The sequence below is a fragment of the Microcaecilia unicolor genome, chromosome 7, assembly GCF_901765095.1.
Source record: "Microcaecilia unicolor chromosome 7, aMicUni1.1, whole genome shotgun sequence".
Lineage (NCBI taxonomy): Eukaryota > Metazoa > Chordata > Amphibia > Gymnophiona > Siphonopidae > Microcaecilia > Microcaecilia unicolor.
This window is the reverse complement of record NC_044037.1, coordinates 91,182,455-91,209,997: the sequence shown is the minus strand read 5'-3', so window position 1 is coordinate 91,209,997 and position 27,543 is coordinate 91,182,455. Positions and strand designations below refer to the sequence as shown.

Here is a 27,543-nt window from a genome sequence, read left to right as displayed (position 1 = left end):
CTCCATGGAGCGATACAGAGGTATTATAATATTTTTGGTCTTATTTTGCATCCCTTTCCTAAAGACCCCTAGCATCCTGTTTGCTTTTTTGGCCACAGCCACACACTGGGCAGAAAATTTCAACGTATTGTCTATGATGACACCTAGATCTTTTTCTTGAGTGCTGACCCCCAAGGTGGACCCTACCATCAACTAAGTATGATTCAGATTATTCTTCAGCAGATGATGTTCAAAATAACACCTTTATTGAAACATCCAGAGACTTGACACGAGTCGTGTTTCGACCCACAAAGGCCTTCCTCAGGAGTCTACAAATACATATAATCAATAAAAATATCAAGTACCATAATTATACACTATACATATACATTTATTGTCAATTCATATTTTATTCATTATTATTATTCCTATGTTTTTTAAAATTATTCATTATTACTATTATGATTTTACATTTGTTTTATGTTTTGTATACTAGAATACATGTTGCTTACATGTTTATCTGTTCATTTTATGTATTTATACTCACGTCAAACAATCTTCTAAATATATTTTGTGTTTTAACAGCTTTGAATAGTTTTCTGTCATCTGCAAATTTAATCACCTCACTTGTCATTCTAATTTCCAGATCATTTATAAATATGTTAAATAGCAACAGTTCCAGTATAGATCCCTGCAGCACTCCATTATTCACCCTCCTTCACTCTGCAGCTGATATGTGCGTAGGCAGCTGGACGAGAGGAAAATAGCGTGGCACATTAGAAAATTAGATGTACCTGTGCTGTTCCACCCCACCATCCCAAACAGAGGACCCCTACAGGAACACCTTTTGGCTGTTCTGAGGGCCAAGCCATTGCACCTGAGTAAATCGCATTTTACCCATGTAAAGGGCTCTGATAATTAGACAAAGGTGTCAAGAAATGTATTACCTTAGTCCAGTGCAAAAGTTATCAAGTTATATTTTTTCATTATCAACTTTTATTTCTGTTACCTCACCTCGGCTTCTCTTTCACTCTTGTCCCTCCCACCTTATTACTACTTGTGTTTTTCTTCTCCCTTTGCAATATGTGAAGGGTGAATTGCTCCTATTACATAAATCTAGATATTTTTTTAAACTATTGCCATACTCCATACGTCACATATTCATCATGTCAAAGACTTAAAGCTGTGTTTTTGTTTCGCCCACTGTGGGTGACTCAAGTCACCGTGTCCTTGACTCCACCTTGGTGAGTGACACTGGTTTACAACTCACAGAAGAATGTATCTGTAACACCCTGCAGTCCTGCATTCCACATGTCTATAATAATCATTAAACACCCTGCCATTATATAAATCCCACTATGTTTATATATTTGGAGAGCATGATCTAAATCTATACTTTTATCTTTGCTAGATAGATATAGATGTTTAAAATGTATGTGGAGGGGCATTTTCATTATGACATCTAAGTCCGACTTTGGACGTTTTGAAAAAAAGACATTCAAAATCTGAATAGGAAACAAGGTCATTTTCAAAAAAGAAAAACATCTATCTTTGGTTTTTTTTTTCAAAAATACTGTTTTGAAAAAGATTTTGTGATTTGGATGTTTTGTTTTTCGGTCCATTTTTGAAAAAAAAAAAAAATCCAAGGGTAAAATGCATAAAATCAAGCCATTGGGATGTAGGAGGAGCCAGTATTTTTGTAGACTGGCCCCTCAGACATCCCAGGAAAACAATAGGGCACCCTAGGGGGCACTGCAATGGACTTCATAAAATTCTCCCAGGTACACATCTCACCATTGCTTCCTTATCTTGTCTGTTGAGACCCCCCAAAACCCACTTCCTTCAACTGTACACCACTACTGTAGCCCTTACGGGTGAAGAGGGCACCTATATGTGGGTACAGTGGATTTCTGGTGGGTTTTGGAGGGCTCACAATTTCCTCCACAAGTGTAACAGGTAGGGAGAGGTATGGCCCTGGATCCACCTGTCTGTAGTGCACTGCACCCGCCACTAGACTACTCCAGGGACCTGCATGCTGCTCTAATGGCTGACATGTGCTTAGTACATGAGCCCTTACTGCCTACATAACAGGTGGTAAGACGCTCATTCACTAGTGGGGAAAATTAGCATTAGTAGGGAAAATAGAAAAATTGGCCATTTTCTGCGAGATTCTATATAGTGCGTATAGTGTTCCATGCCAAAATCTAAGAATATTCCACAACAACATGCATAACTTAATTGGCTTAACAAGCTAATCAGCATTGATAACAGCACTTAACAAGCAATAATAAGCACTAATGGGCAAAAATTAGAATTTACGTGCACAACTCGCTAAGCATATTCTGAAAATGAACTGCGCCTACATTCTAATGCATGCAATTCAAAAGAGCATGGTTATAGGTAATTGGCTTTTTATTGGTGTTCCGACATTTACGTACGAAGTTATAGAATATGGCCCATTGCGCATAAATCTACACGCAGGGATTTATGCCACGTTTTCATTGGTGTACATGGACACACATAGTTTTAGGCGCTGGGATATCAACTAAGTGTATTCTATATACCGTACCTAAATCTAGGTGCTGCTTATAGAATGTGCTTAAGAGGAAATGTTTACCGCATGGATTTTTTAGGCGACATATATAGAATCTGGCCTTTTACCCGGTGGTAAAAATGGCCATAGCGCATGGGAATGACCTGTGCAAGGATGCGCTATGGCCGCTTTTTACCGCAGTTCGGTAAAACAGCTCGAGTGGCAACTTAAAAAGGACATCTTACTCAGAATGTCACAAATGAACGTCTATCTCGCATGAATTTTAAAACAGGATACTGCTTGTTCTAAAATACATGTGAAATGGACATCCATATACTGGAAACATCCATCATGAACATCCGTTTTATAAACTGAAATATCCAACTTATGAAGGGGGGGAACAATTAGTGCAGTGGGCTGAGCATTAGGTGACCCAGATTTAAATCCCACTTCGACTGTTTGTGATTTTTTTTTTGTTGTTATTTACATTTTGAGCCCTTCAGGAACAGAAAAATATCTATTGTATCTGAACGTAGACCAATATTCTTCAGGCTTGCAGGTGTCTTATGTATTCAGGCACAGTATGTATTTTCTGTCTCTGAAAAGCTCACAATTAAAAAAAAAAATCACAAACAGCTGAAGTTCAGATTTCAACCTGGGTCCCCTGATGCTCAGCCCACTGCACTAATTGCCCCCCCCCCCCTTTTCATAATTTGTACGTTTGTTTGTAAAATGGATGTTCATGCTGGATATTTCCACTAAATTGATATCTATCTCACGGGTGTGAAGATGTGGGAATTTGAATTTAGCTCATGTTTTCTCAGTAGCAGCTCAAGGTGAAAACATTTAGGTATTTTCCTGTCCCCAGAGGGCTTACAATCTGTTTGTAACTAAGGCAGTGGCTCCCAAACCTGGTCCTGGAGACACCCAGCCAGCCAGATTTTCAAGATATTCATAGTGAATATGAATGAGAGAGATTTACACGCAGTAGAGTTAGTGCAAGCAAATATCTCTCATGAATATTCATTGTGAATATCCTGAAAATCTGACAGGCTGGGATGCCTCCAGGACCTGGTTTGGGAACCACTGACCTAAGGCAACAGAGGGTTAAGTGACTTGGCAAAAGAACGAAGAGATGCAATGGGATTTGAACCACGCTTCTCTGGTTTTCAGCCTTATACTCTACCTATTGGGCTAGTCCTCTATGATATTCCTATTTCTAAAGTAAGCAAAGAAAAATCATCGCTGATGTAAGATCAGTAAAATACTGCAGGTTGTGTTGTACTGCAGCCCTCTCGACTGCCAGATTCACTCAGCCTGTGGTTTTATCTGTACTCATGTAGTGTAGCAGCAGTGAAAGAACTGCCTCCTGTAGCTCTCTGTACAGCATTTCAAGACATTCCTAGAGCACCTGTTTACCAGTCTGCATGTCAAGGTATCCACTATGCATATGCATGAGAGAGATTTGCATGTGCTGTCTCCATTGCATGCAATTCTATCTCATGCATATTCATTATGGATAGCTTGAAAACAGACTGCACAGGAGAATTTTCTCTCCCACCCCAGGGTAAGACCACAGCAACATAGCAGATGACAGAGCTGTCAAGTTACCCAGTTCCAAGAGAGAGATTTTAAGTGAGACCTGGATTCAGGCAGCTCTAGGCTGTTGTATTATGGGGTCTGCAGGACCGACTTCAGTGGGTAAAATCAAGGACTACAAACACCACACTGTTTTGGGGATGTCAGTAAATGTAAGGAATGGCCATATATGTGTTTGTGGAGGAAAAAGCCTCTGAATTCCCGGTTCAGAACATATTAGAATTTGCTTTTGCTGGATGGAATCTTCATTGGCTTAAAAAACCTCCCTGACACCATTTAAGATGTACCTTGTGATTTGCTGTGTATATATGCAAATTGAATAATATCCAACACTTATCTTAGTGTCATGGCGTTGCAGTATGGTTCCACTCCGTTCTACTACCTCTGACGGGACCCGTTTAGAATTAAATTACATTTATGTTGAATATTGTGGCTGAGTCCAACTGATTATATAAAAGATGTCAGTTTAAAACCAGGACCAACCAAAAAGTCTCCTTCCTGGAACTGGGTAACTTGGAAGCTCTGAGAAAACTGCAGAAAAAGACAAATCTGCTGATATGCTGTGTCAAGACTTCTCCGGGATTTTCATCTGCTGAGAAAGATTTGGAAAATAAAACTTCCACCGAGGTTGAGTCATTGCCTGCCTGCCTACCAGCAGGGGCCATTCCCAGCAATGGGTAAACATTCACCTTACCCCTTATGTGACAAAGGACACATTCATTCCTGTACCACATCCCAAACCTGCATGTACTAAAGCAGAAGAGAGACCAAGTCCTAAAAGAGGTTATACTTTTTTGAGTGATTCTTGTGGCTTTTAAACATGTGGAGTTGCCTGTTATAAACCACCGTTGCCAGTTGCAACATCTTCCTGCCTGATAATCACATCCTAAATGACAGGCTCTGTTCATAGCAGAGTGCAGCCTTCCAGTAGCCAACCTGTGAAAACTACGTTCTTTGTAGATAGATAGATATTTTTTTTTAAGGAAGTTAAGGAAAACCCCACAGCTCATGATCTAAGGCTATCCAGCCTCTGTTCTACCAGGTCGGGTTTTTAGAATTTACTCAAAGAATATGCATGACCTATTTTCATACAATGGAGGCAGTGCATGCAAATAGAGCTCATACATATTCATTGGGGATATCCTGAAAACTCAGCTAGATTGCTCGGTAACTTATTATTATGTTGGGCCCAAAAAGAAAAAAAAATCTGACTCTAACAAAAGCCTACATTGCAGTACTTCTTTCTCTTTATAGAGGTCTAAGCCCTGTTTTACCAGATACATTTTTATACAGTATTATTTAAAACTGATTTATTTTCGTGTAAGCCCTCATACTAGCCTATGCAAGAGTGGGGCTCACTGCCCATTTATAGTGCAATTAAGGTTCCAACTATCACAAAGGAAGCATTTCAGTGGCTTTATTCAAGATACTGAAAAGCTTATAGTTTCTTTTGTGTCATACTCAGGAAGAAAATGTTCCTTAGGCAGCTGTTAGCGTGTCTGCTTGTAAACAGGGAGACGGATTGCATCATAAGAGACGGGAGCTCTCGGCCTGCACTTCTAACTAGTGTCCAGTAGGTGGCAGCATGAGCCAGTAAAACAAAGCCCTCAGCCGTGGCCAGACCGCGGCGCCGTTCCCTTGAAGGATCCTGAAAAGTCAAAAACATGTTTTTGTGAAAACTTACGTAACCTTTGCAAAGGTATCGGTTTAGATAGGGTGTTGCTTAGTCTCGCTGCAGCAAAAGAAGAAAAAAATGCATGACATAGCTAGCAGCCTAGTTAGTAGGCAGCCTCCGTGCAAGGCGAGATTACTTTAATTTTTGAGCTGCAGCGTTTCTTGGAAATTTTTGCTGCATGTGCTGTGCTTCTAAAGACGCCTTATCTTGCCACTGGGCTTTTCCACCACGTTTGCCTCCTAGGATATAGGGGAGAGAAGCACGATTTGATTCATATAGTTCGCAGGCCAACTTTTTTTTACCGTGTGCATGAAGGGTAAAACGCGTAACATGTAAAACATTAAAATAATGTGGGTGTTGGGTCAGTCCATGTTGAATTCAATGGAAATGAAAGTTTAAAATATGTATATATATACGTACAGACACCATTCTGTTGCATTAACTTCATACATTTCTTAACTCTTTGGTTGAGCGTGTAGCTTCCGAAAGGTAACCAAGTTTATGCAATAAGGCACCACAATTTATTAAATTTTTGTGGCTGACCTTAATTTGAGCGCATAACTAAATGAGAGAAAAAAAGTTGTTTTTCAGTCTGTTTTGCATGCAAAAACAAGTTGGTTTTGTTTGCTTTTTGGCCTCCCTGGCATTAGATACACATATTGCAATCAAATATAAAAATTGTGCAATCCAACCATTAAATTATTGTTTTCAAAAAAAATGCATTCCAAAAATAGTCAGCAGATTCGGGAAAAAAAATAACCTCTGGAATTGGAATTTTGAAATCCGCGAACCTCTTGTCCTCTGTAGTTTTCCATTAGCAGGTGGAAAATTTATCAAAATGAGAAAAATGAACGTTGGATTCGTTAGCTTTTTAATCAGCAGGTGCAACAAATTGCGATCTTCAGGCAAAAAAATGTTTTTAAAAAAGAGGCAAACATAATAACAAGGAGCGATCCTGATGTGTGTTCCCCCCCCCCCCCCCCGGGGGGGTTAAATAAAAAGAATTGCTGCCTGTGGGTACTAAGCGGCTCCGCCCCTAAGGTCGGCTGCAGCCCGAGTGCTCATATTTGGTCTTCTCTCTAGGATGATAGGGGGAAGGGCGAGTTGGCAAGGGAAAGTGCTGGAGCGTTTACTGTTCCAGCCCCAAGGTTCAGGGAGGGGACAAAAACCGCAGCCTGCAGAGGAGGCTCATTTGCATGCAGAGCCCTGACACCATATGACGTCAACCGAGGCACCTATATAAAGCGGCTGAGCACGGAAATAACCGGTGATATTCAGCAGAGCTTGTGTTGGTAGGATCTGTGCAACCCAGCAGCGAGTTAGTTAATTAATATAGGGCTGCAAACGAGCAACAAACACCTGTCTGTTCCTTGTGCAAAACAAAACAAATCCCAACCACAAAAGCTGCCTCCTTCCTAATATCGCTAAAGCGAGGGCCAGGAGGTGCAAGAAGCGTGCGATCCGAGGAACAGGGAGCCATGAGCACCGAGATGTACAAGAGCCCAATGGAAGTGGCCGTGTACCAACTGCACAACTTCTCCATCTCCTTTTTCTCCTCTCTGCTCGGGGGGGACGTGGTGTCCGTCAAGTTGGACAACAGGTAAAGATCTGATCGAGCTGCGCTCCAGAAGGGGACCCGGGGATAAGGCGGCGTGCTGGAGAGTTGGGGGAGGGGTGGCAGGCGGACATATTCCCTTTATCCTGCTTTCCGAGCCTGACCCCATTGCACAATTTAATGGGGCTATCACGTGTAATATTCTTTGCAAAGGTTTTTTTGTTGTTGTTGTTTTCCGTACTCTTTGTAGTTATTTGATTACTGTGTGAAGGAATGCTTCAGTTGAGGCCAGTTACTCACTTTTGATAAGTGTGTCTGTGTTTTCTATTTACCACGTTGCAAATGTGCAGGATGTATCTGTAATATTCTGCAAAAATGTACCAGTGTGCATGTAATTAAATAGTATGTGTGTGTGTTCCATGTGTTAACTAGTAGAGAGACAATTGTAGATGAGATCAGTTTTGTGTCAGTTGCTGCAATAGTTAAGAATCGTGTATTGTTCACTTTTCAAGCAGATGCGCTTATAATAACAGCAAATCATTGTTAGATCTGGCATAGCATAATAGGGAGATCTTAGCGGTTGCATCATACATGGGGTTTTCTAGCTGCTCAGGCGAGGAGGCAGGCGGCTCAGTGTGCAGGTTTTTCCTGGTTTAGACTGGAATGGTCTAGTCATGTGGGGTTTCCCCTCCCCCACTTCTTCCTCCTCCCTCCCTCCCTGTCTCATTGTCTGAGAGAGGAAGCTTGGAGGTAGCGGGGTTAGGCGCTTTCTGATCTGCCTGTTAACCGAGAGGCTGCAGTGGATTCAGCGTTGGACCAGGAGAGGGTGAGATTAATCCGATGGTTCCCCCCCCTAGTAAACAGTGCAAGGAAGGGCTGCAGAGGTAGCTTGGAGATGTGAATTTAAGTGCAGGATTAACCGTTGTTGACAATTTTCTTTGCTGAGGCGATGACGGATTTTTTTTTTTACATATCTTTTTTGCTTGTGTCTTGCAGCGCATCTGGAGCAAGTGTGGTTGCCATCGACAACAAAATCGAGCAGGCGATGGTAAGTTCATTGTTATTATTTTGTGCCTTTTTTTTCCTCTCCCACCTTAAAATAAACCAGCTTGTACGAAAAACGCAGAGGCGATTGTTATTAGAGGGAATTCAGCGGTACCTCAGAACAGTATTTAGGGTAGGTTAGATTACTTATTTTGGATTCAGATGGGCTGAGATATTTTTTCATACATGCTGAAGGTGGGGGGGGGGGGGGGTTAGAGCATCTGGCCGTTAGTAAAGATGTGAGAGCTATTTGGCTTCCTGTGCTTAAGTGCCAGAATTGGACAGTTCAAATTAATGCCACTGGCTACTGGAAGCACCATTCCTGAATTTGCTCTTGCACAGCCATCCCTGCTAAAATTCTGTTGAAGGTGTAAGCATGAGACTCCTGTGCCCCCTGTTGTACCCGTACCTCCCCCCCCCCCCCCCCCCCCCCCCCCCCGATTTAGTGCTTCTTCCAGAGGTTTGTTGCTGGGCAGATTTCCCCAGTAGAGGTCTTTGTCTACAGTTTGCAGTTTCTGGCACTGCTCATTGGATGGAGCTGCACTGCAGTGTGTGACTAGAGCGATGGGGGAGGGGGAGCCTGCAGCAGCCACACATACTTCTGTGTTTATAGAGAATACACCAACTGATATTTGTCACCGTAAACTGCAGTTCCTTGGAAAGCAGAACATGTGAATTGGTGCAGGACATCTCCCCCCCCCCTCCCTCCCATTTGTAGATTGTGTTTTAGGAAGCTAGGTGTACTTTCCATGCAAGGATTAAGGGAGATGCAGGTAGGGCTGCTGATGAAATACAGTATGCAGATTAGGTAATGAGAGGCAATGCTTATTGAATCAGCCCGCTCCCCTCATTAATAATCCACTGTTGGAGACTAAAGTTGATTATTTGACCTATTTAACGGTCCTTATAGAAAGATGGGCATTAGTACCTTAAAGTGGGTCTCTCTAATTCTTTTGGGAGCTCGTGAGGACAACATATTGGGATGGGGGGGGGGTCATCACTACTTTCCAGCAGTGTTAAGCTGAGCTGAGGTGCTCCAGAGTAGCCAAATATGAAGTTTTTCCATGGGAATCCCACAGAAATAAGAGAATAGTGCACAGCTTCCACAACATGATAAAAATATTACCTAGCTGAAAAGAGTCCTCATTTCTCTGGCTCAGACCTCTTCACACTTGAAGCATTCTGGGGAATGGCCTCACTTGTCCTGCTGGGGAACTGTACTTCAGATCCCAGAATGCTTTGGGGTAGAAGCTGACATTAAGGGCTGCTGTGCAAACTGCCTCTTCTGCCCAGGTGCTGTGTGGTGAGGGGTTTGTGGACACCATGCTGCCTTTGAAGCCTGTGCTGAGTCTGCAGGCTCTGAAGCAATTGGGGCGCATGGTGGCATCAGCACATTTAGAGGGAAGCTGCTGTACTATGAGAATCTTAGGTTTAGAATAGAGGCATGAATTAATTTAAAAATCATGATGTGGTGTGCCATGTTGCCTTGAATTGAGTTAAAACAGAGGAAGCAATAGCTTTTTAGTCAAAGATAGTGAATTTTCATTTAACCCATCCCTTATTACCTACTTTTTAAACTGGAGTGGTAATCCTCCCCCTCCCCCCCAGCTCTTGCATAGGAGGTTTGGGCTGTTAAGAGGTTATTGTGGTGCTTATTATGGAGTACAGTAGAACAGAGCTGTTTCAAGACCCAGAATGCAAAAATTCGATAAAGGTGCTTCTTGATTGTGGACATGCCACCTTCAGCAGTTTCTGAATTAATCGTTTGTTTTCTGTGTTCATTGTGCAGGACCTGGTAAAGAACCACCTGATGTATGCAGTGCGGGAGGAGGTGGAAATCTTGAAGGAGCAGATCAAGGAATTGGTAGAGAAGAACTCCCAGCTTGAACGGGAGAACTGCCTCTTGAAGACGCTAGCCAGCCCGGAGCAGATGCAGAAGTTCCAGTCCCGGCTACCAGTCGAGGAGCAGACCTCCAGCGTAACGCATTCATCCCAGGAGCGCACCGATGGCTCTGCGGTGTAGGTGGCTCTGTCCTCAGTGTGGACAGAGCCACAGAACTTTTTTACTTGCTTCCTTTTCAAAGAAAAGATATATATTTTTTTTCCCCTTGAAAGTATCATCTCGTCTTGGAGGACTGCCGGCCAGTAGTTGTAGCTGGTGCGAAGAGATGTCCAAAGGACGGTGCCCACATGTGGCCATGTCAGCATCTGATCAAAAGTTGTTCTTTGGGAGAGAGAGGAGAAGTGGTGGGACATTGTGAGAGAACCCTGGTGAGGGAATTATGTTCCCAGGAATGGGGTGCTGGCAAGTCCCGCCCCACGAGAAGGAAGGGTCTTTTCAATGCTGCCAGGTCAAGCAGATGGCACTGGTAGGGGATTCCCCTTTGTGCAGTGCATGGATCTCCTCCCGGTAACTGGAGCACAATGACAGTGGAAGGTCTTAGCTTACACTCTGCACCTTCTGAATACAAACACATCACTTGACAGACTGCTGTGTCCTGAAGAAGCTGCTATCAGATTGATGCTTGGAATGCTACACAACCTGCAATGGAGCAGGGGACAAGGACAGGAACAAGAGACTGACTTGCTCAGCTGTTCCATGTGCCGCTATTACTCTGTATGACTTGTGCGTAACAGTTGGGGGTGGGGTGGGCTACAGTTTTCAGGAGAGAAAAAAAAAAACTTGTTAGCACAACTGAAGAGCATTATTTGTCGTGTAAGGTGCAACCATTGGTTCTGGTATTTATGCTGATACTTTTTAATGTGTGAGGAAAGAAGTGTGGAGGGAAGCAATTGACTCTTCATGTCTGATTCTGCCTGGATGTATGTACCTAGTGGGAGAAAGCGAAGTAACTGGGAATGGGTCAGTGGTTACCCTGTAGACTCTGCTAGAGTGACTGGTTTATTCTTGCTGTCAAAACCTTTTAAATGAATGTGTATGCCAGATTTTTATACAGAATGGGAAAAAGAAAACCTGGTGGATTTAAGTTCTTGAGACTTTCAAAGACATTTTTAAAAGCAGGCAGAAGAAAGAGCTACAATGGTGTAATATTGTGGACAGTTTTGCTGCTGGATGCTGGAAAAGAAACTAGGCTGGAACTGCCTGTTTAATCAGAGCTTGACCATGGCTCTCGGACTGCACAGGGTTCCGCTGTGTCATCTCTACTGTATGACTAGGTAGATCATGCAATAAATATACTTTTGATATATAAACTCATCTTTTATGTGTGTCTTTTCTGCTGCTGACATGGAAAAGGAATAACATAATTGGAGCAGATCTGAAGAAGGTTACCTTCAAAAGTTAAGTTAGTCCAATAAAAAAAGGTATCATCTTATTTTCTTTTATATGTTTTGTTTTATTTCTATTTATTACCTATAATTAGATCAGGAAAGTATGGTTACCCTGCTTGCCTCATGGCTGTGCTGTTGCGAGCCTTATTTTATTCCACTGGTCCCATGTTTGAGTGCTGCGGCCTGCTTTCATTTGCCTGAGTACGATACAGGCTCAGGACTGGCCAATCACTAGGCAGTTGCCTCAGGCAGCAGCTTCTGGGGGAGAGGGCAGCAACAAGCAGCTGAGTCAAAGCAATCAGTCCTGACATCCCCAACTCAGCCATCAGAATGCACTTTTAACTACAAGGAAGTGGGCAATTTTCAAATGTTAAATAACAATGTGTTGGTAGGGGGGGAGCTAGAGGCCTGAAAGGTAATTGAGGGGTGGGATACATGGGTAACCTTTTGCCTAGGATACTGAATACCCTTGCACTAGCCCTGCATAGTCTGGGTTTAGCATCACAAAAATGGAGGGGTGGGGTGGGTTCAAGAGTATTCCACCGTCTCTATAACTGAGACTTCAAGCACTAGTCTTTGTTAAGAAAATGGCTCTGAAGTTGTCCCTCCCTCAACCCTAGCGAAACCAGTTGAACCCTAAGTGAGCTCTTCAAGTCCTGCTTTCAGGAATGCCCAGTAAATCCAAGCCATAGATGCTTGCCACATTGCCCTAGAGTGCTCACATCTGCCGTTATAGTTCTTGCATGGGGGTGCCTTGGGGTGGAGGCCAGAGGAATACTCCCAGAACTTGGGAGTGCAAGATTAATTGTAGTGAAGGAATTACAGGAATGCTGGCAGCCTTGTGATCCTGCCCGGCAGTGCATAGCTGGTCACTGCTGAATCCAGATATTCTGTGCTAGCCCCTATCCAGGATAGAGTTGCTGAATATCTGGATTTATTTCAGCCATAGCAGCCAGTATTTTAAAAAATGCTGATTGCCAAGACTGGATGGTCAGCTGGAGTGTATTTTCAATGCTGTTACCTGATAGCAAGCAGCGCTACATATACATAGAGATTACTGACCTGCACTGGCTGTACAGATAGCCAGTGATATTCAGCTACTGTCCTAAATTAAGCCACATAGCTGTACAAACAGCAGCTGAATTTTGCTGAGTATGTGAAGAGTGTGGCGGAATGCCCCCTACTCTGCCCTCCCTCCCTCCCTCTCTCAACAGCATCCGGATAGTCATAGAATTTTCAGCGACACTGTTCCTATAATATACGGAAAAGTGATCCACTCCTGAATCTCTTCCCAGAGCCCTTGGATTGGCAAAATAGGTCCTATCTAATGTTCAGCAAGAAGAGATTCAAGATGTGGCACACAATAATTGTGCCAGCTTTACTCCCTTACAACTTCAGGGTGTAAGTGGAAACATGCTTCCAAATACTGGCAGCAGTTCTCTAACTTGGATCCTCGATACAGGCCTCACAGTGGGGTGCGCTTAACATCAATTCTATCATGGCACTTTGTGTACCCAAGCCAAAGAGGTTTGATAACAGGAGAGGGGCATGAGCCTATCTGGCCCATTCTGTGGGCTGAAGCCAGTAGTGTTGCCTTATCAATGTCATTGTTTTGGATGTACCAAGATGGCGGCGATGTGCTACTGTAGCAGTGGGGAGAATTAAAACCTCTGTGGGTGGAGACAGGTTTCAGCCTTGTGACATGCTGTCTCCTGTTATCAAACCTCCTTGGCTTAAGCTATTATAGAATACTAGCATAGAGCTGCTTTGGGGCACCAAAAGTTAGGCTTGCCATGGCTGTTGTAAGTGGGTGTGCCTAAATGTGCCTTACAATGTGCACAACTGATAGCATTCTATAGTGCACATTGCTTGTTGACAGGCCCATGGCCTGCCCCTTCGCCAGCCGCAGGTACACCCCCCCCCCCCCCCTTTGCAGTTACCCTTAGAATAGCGCTCAGTGCACTTGTTTACATAAATGCCAATTAAGGTGTTGCTTTATATGTGCAAGAAGTGTGTAACTGCAAGTGCCCATTTACAGAATCAACGAATGTGTTTTTTGTTTTGGTTGCAGATGTCTGGATATTAGATTTATTTATTTTGGGGGGGAATTTTATAAATAGCACTCAAAATTCAGCGCTGAATGCTATTCTATAAAGGGTGCACACCAATTCCTGTGCCTAACTGTAGGTACCAGACTTATGCCTGCTGAAATCTGGTGTAAATGCTGGCACCCAAATTAGGCATGCTAAGACAGTATTCTATAACTACTCACATAACTCTTCAGAGTTCCCCTGATGTGCCCCCTTTTGAGTTACGTGCAAGTAGAGTTAGGCACTATGCCATATAGAGTAGCGTGCAGTCAAATGCCCAATTACCAATTAATTGGTTAGCAGCCAATTATTGATAGTTAAGGGCTTGTTAATTAATTTGTGCATGCATGTACCATGTATAGAATCCAAGGATTCGTGTCTGGTTGGAATGGACTCCATTTTGCTTGTTCGCAGTTTTAAATCTGATTCTTGCATGAGATTGCCTGGCTTCTGGCTGTGGCAGATTATCAGGAGTGAAGATCAGCTTGTCTTCTGGAGAAAGGTTTTACTGAGAGAAAAAAGCAGAATGACAGAACAGGCAGGCACAATGAAAGAAACAGTTGGGTTCAACAAAATATTGAAGCATTTTCAGTACTGAGGTCCCCAAACTAGTGGCTGTTCAGATGCACCTTATTCCTGATCTGCAGCACAAGAAGCATTTTCCAGTGGAAAAGAAGGTCCAGATAGAACAAGGGGGTCATATAATGAGTTTTATATACCACCTTTCTGTGGTTACTATCAAAGTGGTTTATATGTAAGTACTTATGGCATGACTTGCCCAGAGTCACAAAAAGCTGTTCCCTTGGTTTTCAGGCTACTACACTAACCTTTCAGCTACACCTCCACTTAGTAATCAGATCTAACTTAAGGAGACATTTCTACAAAGACAGGATAGTGCATGCATGGAACAGCCTCCCAGCCAAGGTGATGGGAGCAAAAATGTTGCTGGAATGCAGCATAGCCTGGGAAAAGGTTTTCATTTTTTTTTAGTCGATGAACAATTAAGCTATAGAATTTGTCAGAGAATGTGATCAAAATTGGTAGTGGAGCTGAGATTTTAAAAATGTATTGGACAAGTTGTTAGAGGGCAGGCCTGGAAATTATTATTGTAGAGATTTGGGTGTCTCCACTTCATATTTGTGGGAGTGAATGATAAGGAATGGACTTGCTTATTCATATCTTCTGGGTTCTGCTACATGACCTGGACTGCCTACTGTTCGACATGGGGCTCTGCTCAACTTAAAGTTGCTAAACAAAGAGGGTCCTTGGTGGTGGAAAAGTGAAGTTCATTTTCTTTAACATTTTAAATTCTTACTAGCTTCTGTGGCTCAGCTCAGTGTGTGCATTCCTGGATCCAGGTAGACACAGCAACTAAATGATTAATTTAATTAATTAATATGTTGACACTTGCTATACTGCTATAGCTGAGCACAGACCTAAGCAGTTTACAGACATAGGACCCTATTTATTAAGACGCGCTAGTCGCACACCTAAAATTAGCATGTGCTAAATGCTAGAGACACCCATATATTCCTATGGGTGTCCAGCATTTAGCGTGCGCTAAAAACGCTAGCACGCTCTTAGCGCTGCTTAGTAAATGGGCCTATGGAAATGAAATCGGAAAAGGAAATACAATATACGATAGGAAAGTGAGGAATAAGAATAACCAAAAAGATTATAAATGAAAAGAAATTATAGGTCTCAAAGGGAAAGAAAACACAGGAGGAGTAGAAAAAGGAGGGAGAAAAAAAGGGAAAACTCACAGGGGTCTAGTTAACTAGTCACTGAAAGCTTGCCGTAAAAGCCATTTGACTTCAGGGTCAGCCTCACTTGGCCCAGCTGGTCCAGTTCCAGCTGCTGGTCTGCCAGTTGCACTAGTGCTAGGATTGAAATTCAGGAAGCAGAATGGGGATTGGCCCTGCATTTATAGAAATATCTAGCAATGTTCTATGTTTGTGCTACGCCAAAGCCCAGGGAGAGAACTGCTGGTTTTTTATATGGTGCTCATTGCTGGAAGTCTGTGGCTTGTGTACCCTTCCTTTACACCCCAAAGTAAGGGTTATGTTCATGAAGTATCTCATCCACCATGTCATGCTGAAAAAAATCACCCAGAGCAGAAAATAAGGACCTGGATGGACTATTGTCTCATGACTGCCAGATATATCCTAGGAATACCAGAAACCTCTAACCCAGGGCTTCCCAGTCTCCATTGTATGCAGATTCATAGTGAATATCCTGAAAACTTGATTGGCTGTGGGGTCCCTAGGACAGGTTTGGGAATCCCTGTTCTAACCTTAACAAAAACACTATTACCAGTGGTTCACATTAGAAACTTCATTTCTCCCCCCTGCAGTTCTTTCACTATTAGTAGCTAAAGGGTCCTTTTACCATAAAGCACTAAAAAGTAGCCTTAGTGTGCCCTTATGTGGGTCTTTCCCGAATGCAAAGTCCATTTTTACCGCTGGGGTAAAATAGCCAAATTTCCTATTTTTGTATTAAGCCCGGCGCTTACTGGCTTCTTGATGCCAGTAAGCGCATCTTCAGGGGACTAAGTGCTCATATCACATCACTTAAGACAGTGTTAAGTGATGTGATATGAGCACTTAGTCCCCTGAAGAAGCGAATCAAATAGTGAAACTGAGAGCCCCGTTGGACACAAGAATGAAGCTAAGTGCTTAATTTTATAATTATATGAAATAACATAAGCAATACTTTATGCAGATTTGAATAACACATGGAAATCAGAGTGCACAATATATATATGGATTAAAAAAAAAATTTAATTATAGTTTGGAGGTTTTTTACATTGATGACAAGACTGGAGTCCTGTATATGCTGGCACTGAAGAAAATTCACTTGCTGCCAAGCAGGTACATTTGAGGTCGTTTTCCTCCATTTATAAAGATAGACTTAGAGAAATCGGAGTATGATTTAAATAGTATTTGAACAGACAAAGTAATACTTTCAGCTTATAACATTTCATGCACCAATTTTTCCATCATGTAGGCGGTGAGGGCTCACTGGCTAATTGGTTAGCACACGGCAATATAGCTGCATTAAGCTATTAGCGCAGAACACATCCACTCTCTGCACTTCAGACATATCCCCTGCACCAAAAGGTTTAGGGTGTGGGTAGCACACTCACATCCTAAAATTACATTGGGACACCTCAGCACGCTCATTTTTTTGCTATGATAAGCACCCATTCGTGCTTACTGTAGCTTTTTAAAAGGGCCGTAAATGTCGTAATTCAGGTTTCTCATCACAGACCTTGGGGCATGCCCAGGCAGCCAGGTTTTCAGGACATCCACAATGAATATGCATGTGATAAATTTGCAAGCATTTCTCAATTGCATGTAAATTTATCTCATGCATATTCACTGTGGGTATCCTGAAAACCTGTTTGGTTAGGTGTGTCCCAAGGACTGGCTTGAAAACCATTGCCCTAAGCCCTCAAGATGCTGCAAGCCGTTGTGCCCAGTTCTTCTGATCAATCTAACCATTTATTTATTTATTTATTTATTTATTAGGATTTATTTACCACCTTTTGAAATAATTCACTCAGGGACCCTTTTACTAAGGCGCGTAGGCATCTATGTGCATCCAAAAAGCATCAATTTGGAACTACCGCCCAGCTACCACAAGCCCCGGGTGGTAAGTCCATTTTTTTACACGCATTCGATACCCGCGTTCGAAAATATTTTTTTTATTTTCTACCACGTGGCGCTAACTGGGCGGTAATTGGCAGTGTATGTGCATTGACAATTACCACCCGGTTAACACGTGAGACCTTACCGCTAAGTCAATGGGTGGCAGTAAGGTCTCAGGCCCAAAATGGACACACGCCAATTTTTATTTTGCCACATGTCCATTTTTGGCCCCCCCAAAAAGGCCTTTTTTGCAGGCGCACTGAAAAATGGATCTGCGCGCGTCCAATACATGTGTCTACAACAGTGCAGGCCATTTTTCAGCGCACCTTAGTAAAAGGACCCCTCAAGGATAACTCAAACAAAAGCAATAGACAATTACAGCAGTAAAAATAGTCAAATAACAATACAAAGTATGGCATAGTATACTACTTACAATGTCAACACAATACGTAATAGAACATTTTAATAGATAGCATAGGGTATAAGCAAAGATGGAACATATAGATAGGTAAGAGAGTAAGAGGATTTAGAAAATAAGGTGACATTTAAAGGAAAGGGAAATGGGACTTGATATACCACTTTTCTGAGGTTTTTGCAACTATGTTCAAAGTGGTTTACATATATTCAGGTACTTATTTTGTACTAGGGGCAATGGAGGGTTAAGTGACTTGCCCAGAGTCACAAGGAGCTGCAGTGGGAATTGAACTTAGTTCCCCAGGATCAAAGTCCATTGCAGTAACCACTAGGCTACTCCTCCACTAGCAACAGTCCATGTAGAAGCCTGCCCTTGCAGATCAGCAATGTGGCCGCGCAGGCTTCTGTTTCTGTGAGTCTGACGTCCTGCACGTACAGCCTCACAGAAACAGAAACCTGCGCAGCCGTATTGCTGATCTGCAAGGGCAGGCTTCTACATGGAATGTTGCTAGTGGAATGGCAACATTCCATATAGAATCTCAAAAAGCAGCAACAGAATCTCAATAGTAGCAACATTCCATCTAGAATCTCAACTAGTAGCAACATTCCATGTAGAATCTCAAATAGGGAAAGGGAAATGGGACTTGATATACAGCCTTTCTGAGGTTTTTGCAACTACATTCAAAGCGGTTTACATACATTCAGGTACTTATTTTGTACCAGGGGCAATGGAGGGTTAAGTGACTTGCCCAGAGTCACAAGGAGCTGCAGCGGGAATTGAACTCAGTCCCCCCCCAGATCAAAGTCCACTGCACTGACAACTAAGCTAAGTTGCACATGAGCTCAGAGAGATGATTAAATGTTATGGCAGCTAGGGAAGGAGTGGATAAACATGAAGTGAGTGAATGAAAGCTTTACTTTAACTTTTAATAGATTTGTATGTACCAATTGAATTAGGAATGCATCAGGGGAGATGCACAAATAGACATCAGATAGGGTTATTGCCTTGATAGGTGGTTTCAAGCCTGTGCTAATTCAGCCTCTTTGTGTGTTGATTGCATTCAGTCCAGATGCACATGTCCTCCCGCTGTGTGAACCACTTTTGTCTCTTGTTTTGCTCCCATACCTTATCTTAGCCTTCAATGCGTCAGACATTGCAGTACAGGAAGAAAAGAAGGAAGCTATGGCCTTGCTGTGAAAGAAACAGTTAATCTCCAAGGTGACCAAACACAAATAGAAGAGGGGAAGGCCCTGAGGTTCTGGGTTGCAGTTCATGACAAGAGGCGGGGGAAGCTGTTTGAAACTCCAAGGCTTTCAGTTACAAGTATGGATCAACATGCATTTCGACCAGCTCCCGAATCAGAAGCAGGAGGGGGACAATATAATAATGGGAGGAGGAAGAATGGGATGCATATGGGTGGGCATATTTTAGAAGGTATTATAGGAGTAGATGTGTGCTGAGAATGAGAGGCATAGCCGCAAATGTCAGCAGAATGCATTGGACTGGATGAAATATTTTTGAAAGACAGAGTAGAAAAACATAGCCTGCAAATGAAGTCTCATGTGTTACACGTGCAGTGACCGGTTGGCACGCGCCACGTGCCGATTACTGCCGGAACCGGCGCATGTAGGAGGAAATAAATAAATAATTCATCCAGGCATTATGGGCGTGCGCCAAATCTGAATTTACCACCAGGAGGGCACGCTGGCCTGGCAGTACTCTCATTTTGGTGGAGCTGACAGCCACGCAGCTGCTGCCTGCACCCCCCTGCAATGTGCACCTGTGGAGGTCTGCCCCCACTGCCCCGCCCTCGGTACGCAATTTGGCCATGCTGCCAGGTTTGCATGTGCAACATTATTCACCATATATAGAATCTGGAGTTTGTACCTAACTCTGGGCATGAGCATTTACTCTTGCTGAAGCTGGTGTGAATGTTCATGCCCAACTGACAGCAGCTAGGCGTAAAAATGCAGATATTCTATAACACTGCGTCTAAATTCTGGGAATGATCCTGACCCACCCATGGCCACGCCCTCTTTGGAGTTGCACACTATGAAAATTAGGCGCACATGTTATAGAATAGGGTGTAGGGCTGCCAGTGAAGTGCTTGTTAATGCCAATTATTAATTGCTATCACCAATTTAGCCAGTTTCTTTACATGTATGCATGCAAAATTGAGCGCCTAACTTTGGGTGACTTATACAGAATTCCTCCCCCACCCCTCCATAGCTTATACATTGAAGACTTAGTATTTAGCACTTATGTGAAGTGATGTTCCTTGGTCGGCTGCCACCCAGGACGGATCGCCGCTGCATACCCTCCTGGGTGCAGCACCCCCCCCCCCTGGTGTATCAGCTCCAAGCCCCCCCCCCCCTCCCGGTGCATTCTTCTTAGCTGCTGGGGTGCAGGGAGCAGCCGCGTGGCTGTCGGCTCCGCAGGTTCTCTGCTCCCTCTGCCCTGGAACAGGAAATGACAGCAGAGGGAGCAGAGAACTGGCGGAGCCAACGGCTGCTCCCTGCACCCCTCCTGCAGTGTGCACCCGGGGCAGACTGTTCCCAACGCCCCGCCCTTTTCACGCCGCTGCTTATGTGTGTAATTTATACTAGCAAACTCAGTGGTGCTATTTTGCTGCTGAATATAGGAATAATTTGGAACATCTAGAAAAAGATGCTGCTGAAAATTGACCTGATGGCATTTTTGCTGATGACCTGCAATACTATTGGACCTTTAAAGGGAGAAATAGACAGATTTATTGATGCATTTATGTGTGCATTGCCCTCAATATTATCTCCCCTGTTTATTAAGCCGCACTAACAGTGGTGGTGCACTAATGCCAACACAGCCCGTTCACTTGAGTGCTTAGAGATGTGCGCTGAAATCCAGATGTATTCTATAACAATGTGCGTAACTTAATTGGCTTAACAAGCTAATTAGTGTTGATAACAGCCAGGGGCGAAACCAGCCCTCAGGGGAGGGGGTCCAGAGCCCAAGGTTATGGGGGGTCACATTTTAGCCCAGCTCCCCCATCCACTGACCTCCCTGCCGCCGACCCTCCCCCACCACTTTCAACACCCCCTGCCGCCGCCGCCACAAGGTACCTTTGCTGGCGGGGGTCGCCAAACCCCGCCAGCCTTAGTCTTCTGCAGGTCCAGTCTCCGGTGCGTTTGCTAATCTGTGCTATGAGTCCTGATGTCCTGCATATTCAAAGGAACATGCAGGACGTGCTGGACATCAGAACTCACAGCACAGATCAGTGAATGTGCCAGAGCCCAGCCCTGAAGAAGACTAAGGCTGGTGGGGGTTGGGGACCCTCTCCAGCAAAGGTACCTTGCGGCAGCAGCTGCGGCTGCGGCGGCAGGGGGTGTCGAAAGTGGTGGGGGGTCAAAAGTAGAGGGGGCCAGGACTAAATCTGTGGGGGCTCATGCCACCGTGGCCCCACCTAGCTACACCCCTGATAACAGCACTTAACAAGTAATAATGAGCACTAATTGGCAATAATTAGAATTTTGCATGCACAACTCGCTAAGCGTATTCTGTAACGCAGTGCGCCTAACTTCTAATGTGCAGGCAAAAAGGAGCACAGTTATCGGTGGGGAAATGGGCATTTCATGGGCATTCTGAAATTTTCACACATAGTTACAGAATATGGCCCTCTGCGCCTAAATCTATGTGCCAGGATTTACGCCACATTTTCATTGGTGTAAATGGAGGTGCATAGTTTTAGGCGCTGGGATAGCGATTAAGCATACTCTATATACTGTGCCTAAATCTAGGTGCCACTTATAGAATATGCTTAGTCAGAAATGTTTTCCGCGTGGATTTTTTAGCCACCATATATAGAATCTCCCCCTTGATTCTCATTTCTACAAAGAAGCTGATCATAATATGTAACACATTCCTGAGAAAGGCTGACTGCGACAGAGAGCCAAGGATGGCTGGAGTCACTGGAGATATCCTTTTATTTCCATCTAGAAATTATTTATACTACATAAATCTAAGAATATCACTGGAAAACAAAATGTCCTATAAATCTTATTCATTAGTGACTCATGAGACTATATAATTTGTGTATGTGTATCTATATTTGTACACAGTTTCCCTTGCAAGAATCATTTATAATTGCAAGCTGTGGCAGTAACATTTCTTTCTGCTTTATCAGGGGAGCACTCGGGTGCGTGGGGAGCTGCAGGAACTATTTAAAGTTACAGGGAGGGGCTCATTTCTCCAAGCCAAAGATGGAGCTGTGCTTGCTTCATTTAAAAACTGGGGAAAGAGGGCAGGAGCTGGTCTGAACAAGTTTTACTGAGATCTGTGGCAAAAATTGACATATTTTGTTTCTGCTTGGATTTTGCTGAGACCTGCCTTGGATTTTGTGCTGATGTGCTATGTAAAAAAAAAACAACCCAAAAAACATATCTTTTTTAACTAATTTAACATTTCTCAGTTTGGTTTCTGAATCTACTTTTTTAACCAATTGCCTATCTCTTTATCTTCTGTCTACCCCATTCCCAGTGTTGTACAATAACTAAGTAAATGTAATTAGTTACAGTGGTGTGGCTAGGTAGGGCACCAGGGAAGCGGCCGTTCCCCCAAACGTAGTTCTGCCGGTGCTGGCGCCTATTTTTTCTCGTCGTGTTGCACTGAAAATGTGCGCCGGCGGAAGTCCGCTCTCGCTCCCCCCGTGCCGTAAACCTGGCTCCGCTTCTGACTAGTTACTGTACTTAAGTAAATGTTCTGTCACTTTTACCTAGTTTCCTCTGATGCTTACAGTTAAAATTAAAAAAGTAAAAGTGGAAGAGAAACCTAAATGATGATTCCTTAGTAAATCAAATGAAACAGCAAAACCTGCAACAAGATTTTGCCAATGCAAACCTCGTCATGCAAACGGTGGATCACCTCATCTTAAATTTTGCTGTTCAGGGAATACAGCTTATGAGAACAGTGGAGTTGCCTGTGTTTCTTGAATTGGTTACTGGTCTCCAGTCAAACAGAAGAGTAGTGAGTTTGGTCATTTTGAAGCGGAGCTGAAGCTGGTTGCAATTCTTGGTGAATAGACATATGTTTCTACCACAACAGACTGCAAGACATCCCATGGAAAATTTTACATTGGGAGGTGACTGTCCACTGGATTGATAGTCTTTAGAGAGGAAGTCTGCTTGTCTGGCCTGAAGACTGAAGGGTTCATTTGACTTTCTTGCATCATTTCTTGCAGAAATTCAAACAGAGTTTGCCATTAGATTAAAAAAAAATGTTAGAACAGACAATGATTACAACTTTGTGAAAGCCTTCTTTGTAATTCAACAGCATGATAATGATAAAAAGATGAAGATGAAGGTGTAAGTGATGAAAAGGGAAAGGGGGTGGGACTTGATCAGGGCTGCCAAGAGACTGGACCGGGCCCGGGGCAAGGCCACCTCTGGGGCCCCACCCCTGCCGTCCCCCAAGGTCGTTGCCGCCGCTCCCCCTCCACCCGCCCCCCTCTGTTCGTCACCAGGCCGGGCCCCCTGCATTGAAATCACAGCGCCTCTCACCTCCGTGTGAAAGCGCTGTAGGCAGTAGATCGCCTACCTTCGGCCCTCCTTGTGTTCCGCCCTCACGGAAGTTACGTCAGACGAGGGCGGGACACAGGGAGGGAAGGAGGCACAAAGGGAGGCGATCTGCTGCACTGCTGCCTGCAGCGCTTTCACAGAGAGGTGAGAGAGTGGCGCTATGAATTCAATGCAGGGGGCCCGGCCCAGAGGCAGACGGTCAACGACAGAGGGTGGGTGGGACTGCGGCACCGGGTCCCCCTTGGAGGCCCGGGGAATTTTGTCCCCCATGCCCCCTTCTCTCGGCTGCCCTGGACTTGATATACTGCCTTTCTGTGGTTAAAATCAAAGCGGTTTACATATTATGTACAGGTACTTACTTTATACCTGGGGTAATAGAGGGTTAAGGGGTCCTTTTACCAAGCTGCGGTAAAAGGGGGCCCGTGGTGGCATCGGCACTCAAGTTTGCCTTGCGCCAAGGCTCCCTTTTACCATAGCAGGTAAAAGGTTTTGGTTTCAAAGGGGAGTAAATGGCTTTGTGTTGAGGGGCAGATGCTCAAAAGTTCCCGTTAAAAACCGTGCCCATTTAGATCTACTGTAGAAGTTACCAATTTTGAAATAGTGAGCGATGCTCAAAGGAAATTGCATGCAAATGAGATTCATGTAAATTTAGCAAGCAGCTTGGTAGGGAAAGCACCTAGCACATGCGCAGAACAGTCTCTCGGTAAGTGTCCATGTTTTGTGCATGCCCAGGAAATCCATAGCTGTACTCTCTGTTTTCCCCTGCTGTACTTGCTGGCTCCAATGTTCCCTGTCTCCTTTCCCCTGCAGGGCTCTGATTCCGGCTCCACCTTCCTCCTGCAGCTTAATTGCCTTCCCTCAGGCTGCCCCCAATGATTTCTGCTTGGGAATCTTCTCCTTGCTGAAAGCCCTTCTCCCAGCTGACATCATAGGGGCTTTCCTCCAGCCAATTGGCTTTCTGCTTGTTTCTCTGCCCCCCTCAGCTGACATCATAGAGGCTTTCCCCTAGCCAATTGGCTGTGTGCTCCTATGATGTCAGCTGGAAGGGGGCAGAGAAATAAGCAGACAGCCAATTGGCTGGGGGAAAGCCCCGATGATGTCAGCTGGGGGGCTTTTAACAAGAAGGAGATTCCCAAGCAAAATCATGGGGGGGGGGGGGCAGCCTGTGGGAAGGCAAGTAAGCTGCAGGAGGAAGGTGGAGCCAGCATCAGAGCAATTTGTTATTGAAAAAATTCTCCTTCTTGCTGAAAGCCCCCTTTCTCCCCCCCCCCCCCCATTTGTTTATCTGCCCCCTCTAAGCTGTTCTTTGCTCTCCAGCAAGTTTTGCTATTGAAAAATACAAGCAGAGTGCTATTCCCAGAAGTCGCCCTCACACAACGACAGCTCCAGACCTCACAGAAAATTTTGCATATTAAAGGTTGGTGCTCCTTTCTGTGCATCACTCTGAAATGTCTGTGCAACATTTCATACTAATACTAATAAGCTTGTTGTAATACATTTTCATAGGATTATTGTTGCACTGCCTGATTGCCACTAGGTAAGCCCCCTGCACTAGAATAAAAAAAACTTTAAATGTTCCTAACATTGGAAATGGTGTGCAGTGGATGCTGGAACTATAGTAAGGCTCCTGAGCTAGCCCAGTAGTAGGGCCGATGTGTCACACACCATTGCCATGGTAGCCCTATCGCGGCTTGACAAAAGGGCCCCTAAGTGACTTGCCCAGAGAATTAGACAGCACTACTTCTAACGCAGTTGATAACAACAATTGATGATAAAGCATTTTTGCTATAAGATTCCCTTGATCAATACCTGCAGACCTATTCAAAAGATCTCAGTAATATTGCAGCCTGCCCTGATTTGAAGGAACTTTTTATGGGACTGAACAATCCGCTTCCTGCTAGTGCTATTGTTGAAAACTTTTTTTTTACCTGTGCTGGATTAATGACTCACACTTGCACTCGCATGAGTGCCATTTTCAAAATGTAGGGACCTGTTTACAAAGGCACGCACTAAAAATTAGCATGTGCTAACCATCTACAGAGTTAGTGTGTGCTAAAAATGCTAGCATGCCTTTGTAAACAGGGCCCTTAGTTTTACGAAAAGCAATGTGGATGGAATTGTAGAGCAATAAAGTTGTTTGAGTAAAAATGTTAACAATAGATGCATTTGTTGCAGTTGTGATACTTTTACTGTTTACCCTAAAAGTATTTTATTAGGCAATAACGTTTTAGCTTTCACTTAAGTAAATTTTCTAACATGTTCTTCACTGTACTTAAAGAGGCAAGCGAAGCGAATGCAGAGCAGCCGGACATAACATGGCGGCTGCCGCATGCTCGCTCCCTGGTCCGAATTGCCCCCTGCTTCCGGCTTCCCTGCCATCCCAGGTGACGTAGCGGGTGACCCGCTGCGTCATTGGCGGAGGGGCCGGAAAGGGGCGGGGTCACAGCGGGTGGGCTGCAGACACAGGAGAAAAGGCTGCCGAGCGGGTCTGAGCGGTCTTTTTGAAGCGGGCGGTACATGAGTTTCCCTCCACACCCTCCCCAAGCATGTTTTGTAGTCAAGACGGGCAGAGGGGGGCCACTAGGAGAATTTTACTGTTATGTTAGAATAAGCAATGTGAGGTGGGAATAGTAGTGTGTTATGTTATACCAATAGGGTACGGATTGTTAGCGAGTTGTACCATGTTAGGTTTGGGTTTTATTGTGAATATGATTTGTCACTTATATGCATTAATACATGTACCCATGTTACCCATTATGACTGTCCCGACCAGTTAGGTGGTACTAAACAATGCGGGGTGGGAACGGTTAGTTTGTTATGTTATAGCAATAGGATATGGATTGTTAACAAGTTTACCATGTTAAGTTTGAGTGTCTATTGTGAAGATGATTTGTCAATGATATGCCTTAATATACTTACCTCTGCTACCCGTTATGCATGGCTTTGCCAATTATGAATGCTGTCACAGCAGCGGAGGCACCCGAGCCTGGGAATACTGGAAGGTGCATGAACAACGGACAGAAGGAAGATCGGACCTTCTAGCAAGAGACTGGGGCACTCACCGCTGGCAGACTATTCACCTCGCTGCTTTACTTGGCAGGTGGAACACTGGTCTGGAGCAACGTGCCAAAATCCGATGAAGGTGCGGCCACGCTGGAGGCGGAGACATGGCTGGCCGCAATGCTGAATGGAGACATGGGCCCTCTAGCTGGAGAGCATGGCGGAGGGCCGGAGCATCTACAGCATCATACCTAAGGCTCGGGTGCTTCCTAGAGGTGTTGTTGTTAATGTGTTTGCAATAAAGCTGTGGCCAAATTTTCCCAAAGATAAAACCTATCTCATGCATCGTCTGTGGGGCGACGGGATAATGATGAGGGAGGGGGGCGAGAGTGCGTGCTGCCTGCCCATGTTATTACTTAAGTATTAAAATATACATTTATTACTTTTACTTAAGTACTTTGAACAACAGTGCCCCCCCCACTCCCCCACCATCTCTGTCTCTTGGAGTGGAGGACTAGCCTGGTGGTTAGTACATCAGACTTTGCTCCTGGGGAACTGGGATTGATTCCCACTGCAGCTGCTTGTGACTGGGCAAATCACTTGACCCTCTTTCATCCCAGACACAAATAAGTACCTGTATATACTCTGTAAACTGCTTTGAATGTAGTTGCAAAAAACACAGAAAGGTGGTATATCAAGTCCCTTCCTCTTTTTTTTCTCCCTTCTGTGCCCTTCCCCCATCTCAGTTTCCATCTCTCCTTCAGGCAGACACTGTAAGCCTGTGGTTATCCCCTGGGTCAATTTCTCCCAGCTGTAGCAATCCTGCTGCCAGCTCTGAAAGGCTGCTGGTGTCATAGACTGCCTTGTGGATGTGTCAGTGCTCAGCCACTGTTCAGAGCAATTATTGCAGCTGCCGGCTGCTGACATAATGAGCAATTTATGGTTTACTCCAGAGCGTGGAATTTTAGATTCCCTAGTCTTGGGAGAGCTAATAATTTGCTGACAGTCCAATCCTAGAGCACACAGACAGTAGTAAATCCCAGGCTACTATACTGGGGAGGCATTTGAAACGCACCACACAGCTATTATTTAAAAACCGAAATGTAGATAATGACTGGTAAAGATTCCACCTCACTTGCCACTTGTAAATGCTTTGATTCCTG

General features: G+C 44.1%; 1 protein-coding gene across 2 annotated transcripts in view; it reads left to right on the top strand.

The window, feature by feature from the left end:
• TSC22D3 (TSC22 domain family member 3) overlaps positions 1 to 11,075 on the top strand; it is a 205,332-nt gene extending 194,257 nt beyond the window's left edge. Inside the window, exons 1-3 of one of the 2 annotated variants that reach the window (XM_030208941.1) lie at positions 7,036 to 7,386; positions 8,338 to 8,389; positions 10,175 to 11,075. In XM_030208941.1, the coding sequence (XP_030064801.1) occupies positions 7,265 to 7,386; positions 8,338 to 8,389; positions 10,175 to 10,408 (408 nt within the window). In that variant the 5' untranslated portion in view covers positions 7,036 to 7,264 and the 3' untranslated portion in view covers positions 10,409 to 11,075. Of the gene's footprint in view, positions 1 to 7,035; positions 7,387 to 8,337; positions 8,390 to 10,174 lie in introns of those variants that run through there. The other variant, XM_030208940.1, reaches the window with a different exon arrangement.
• The last annotated feature ends 16,468 nt before the right edge of the window (positions 11,076 to 27,543 follow it).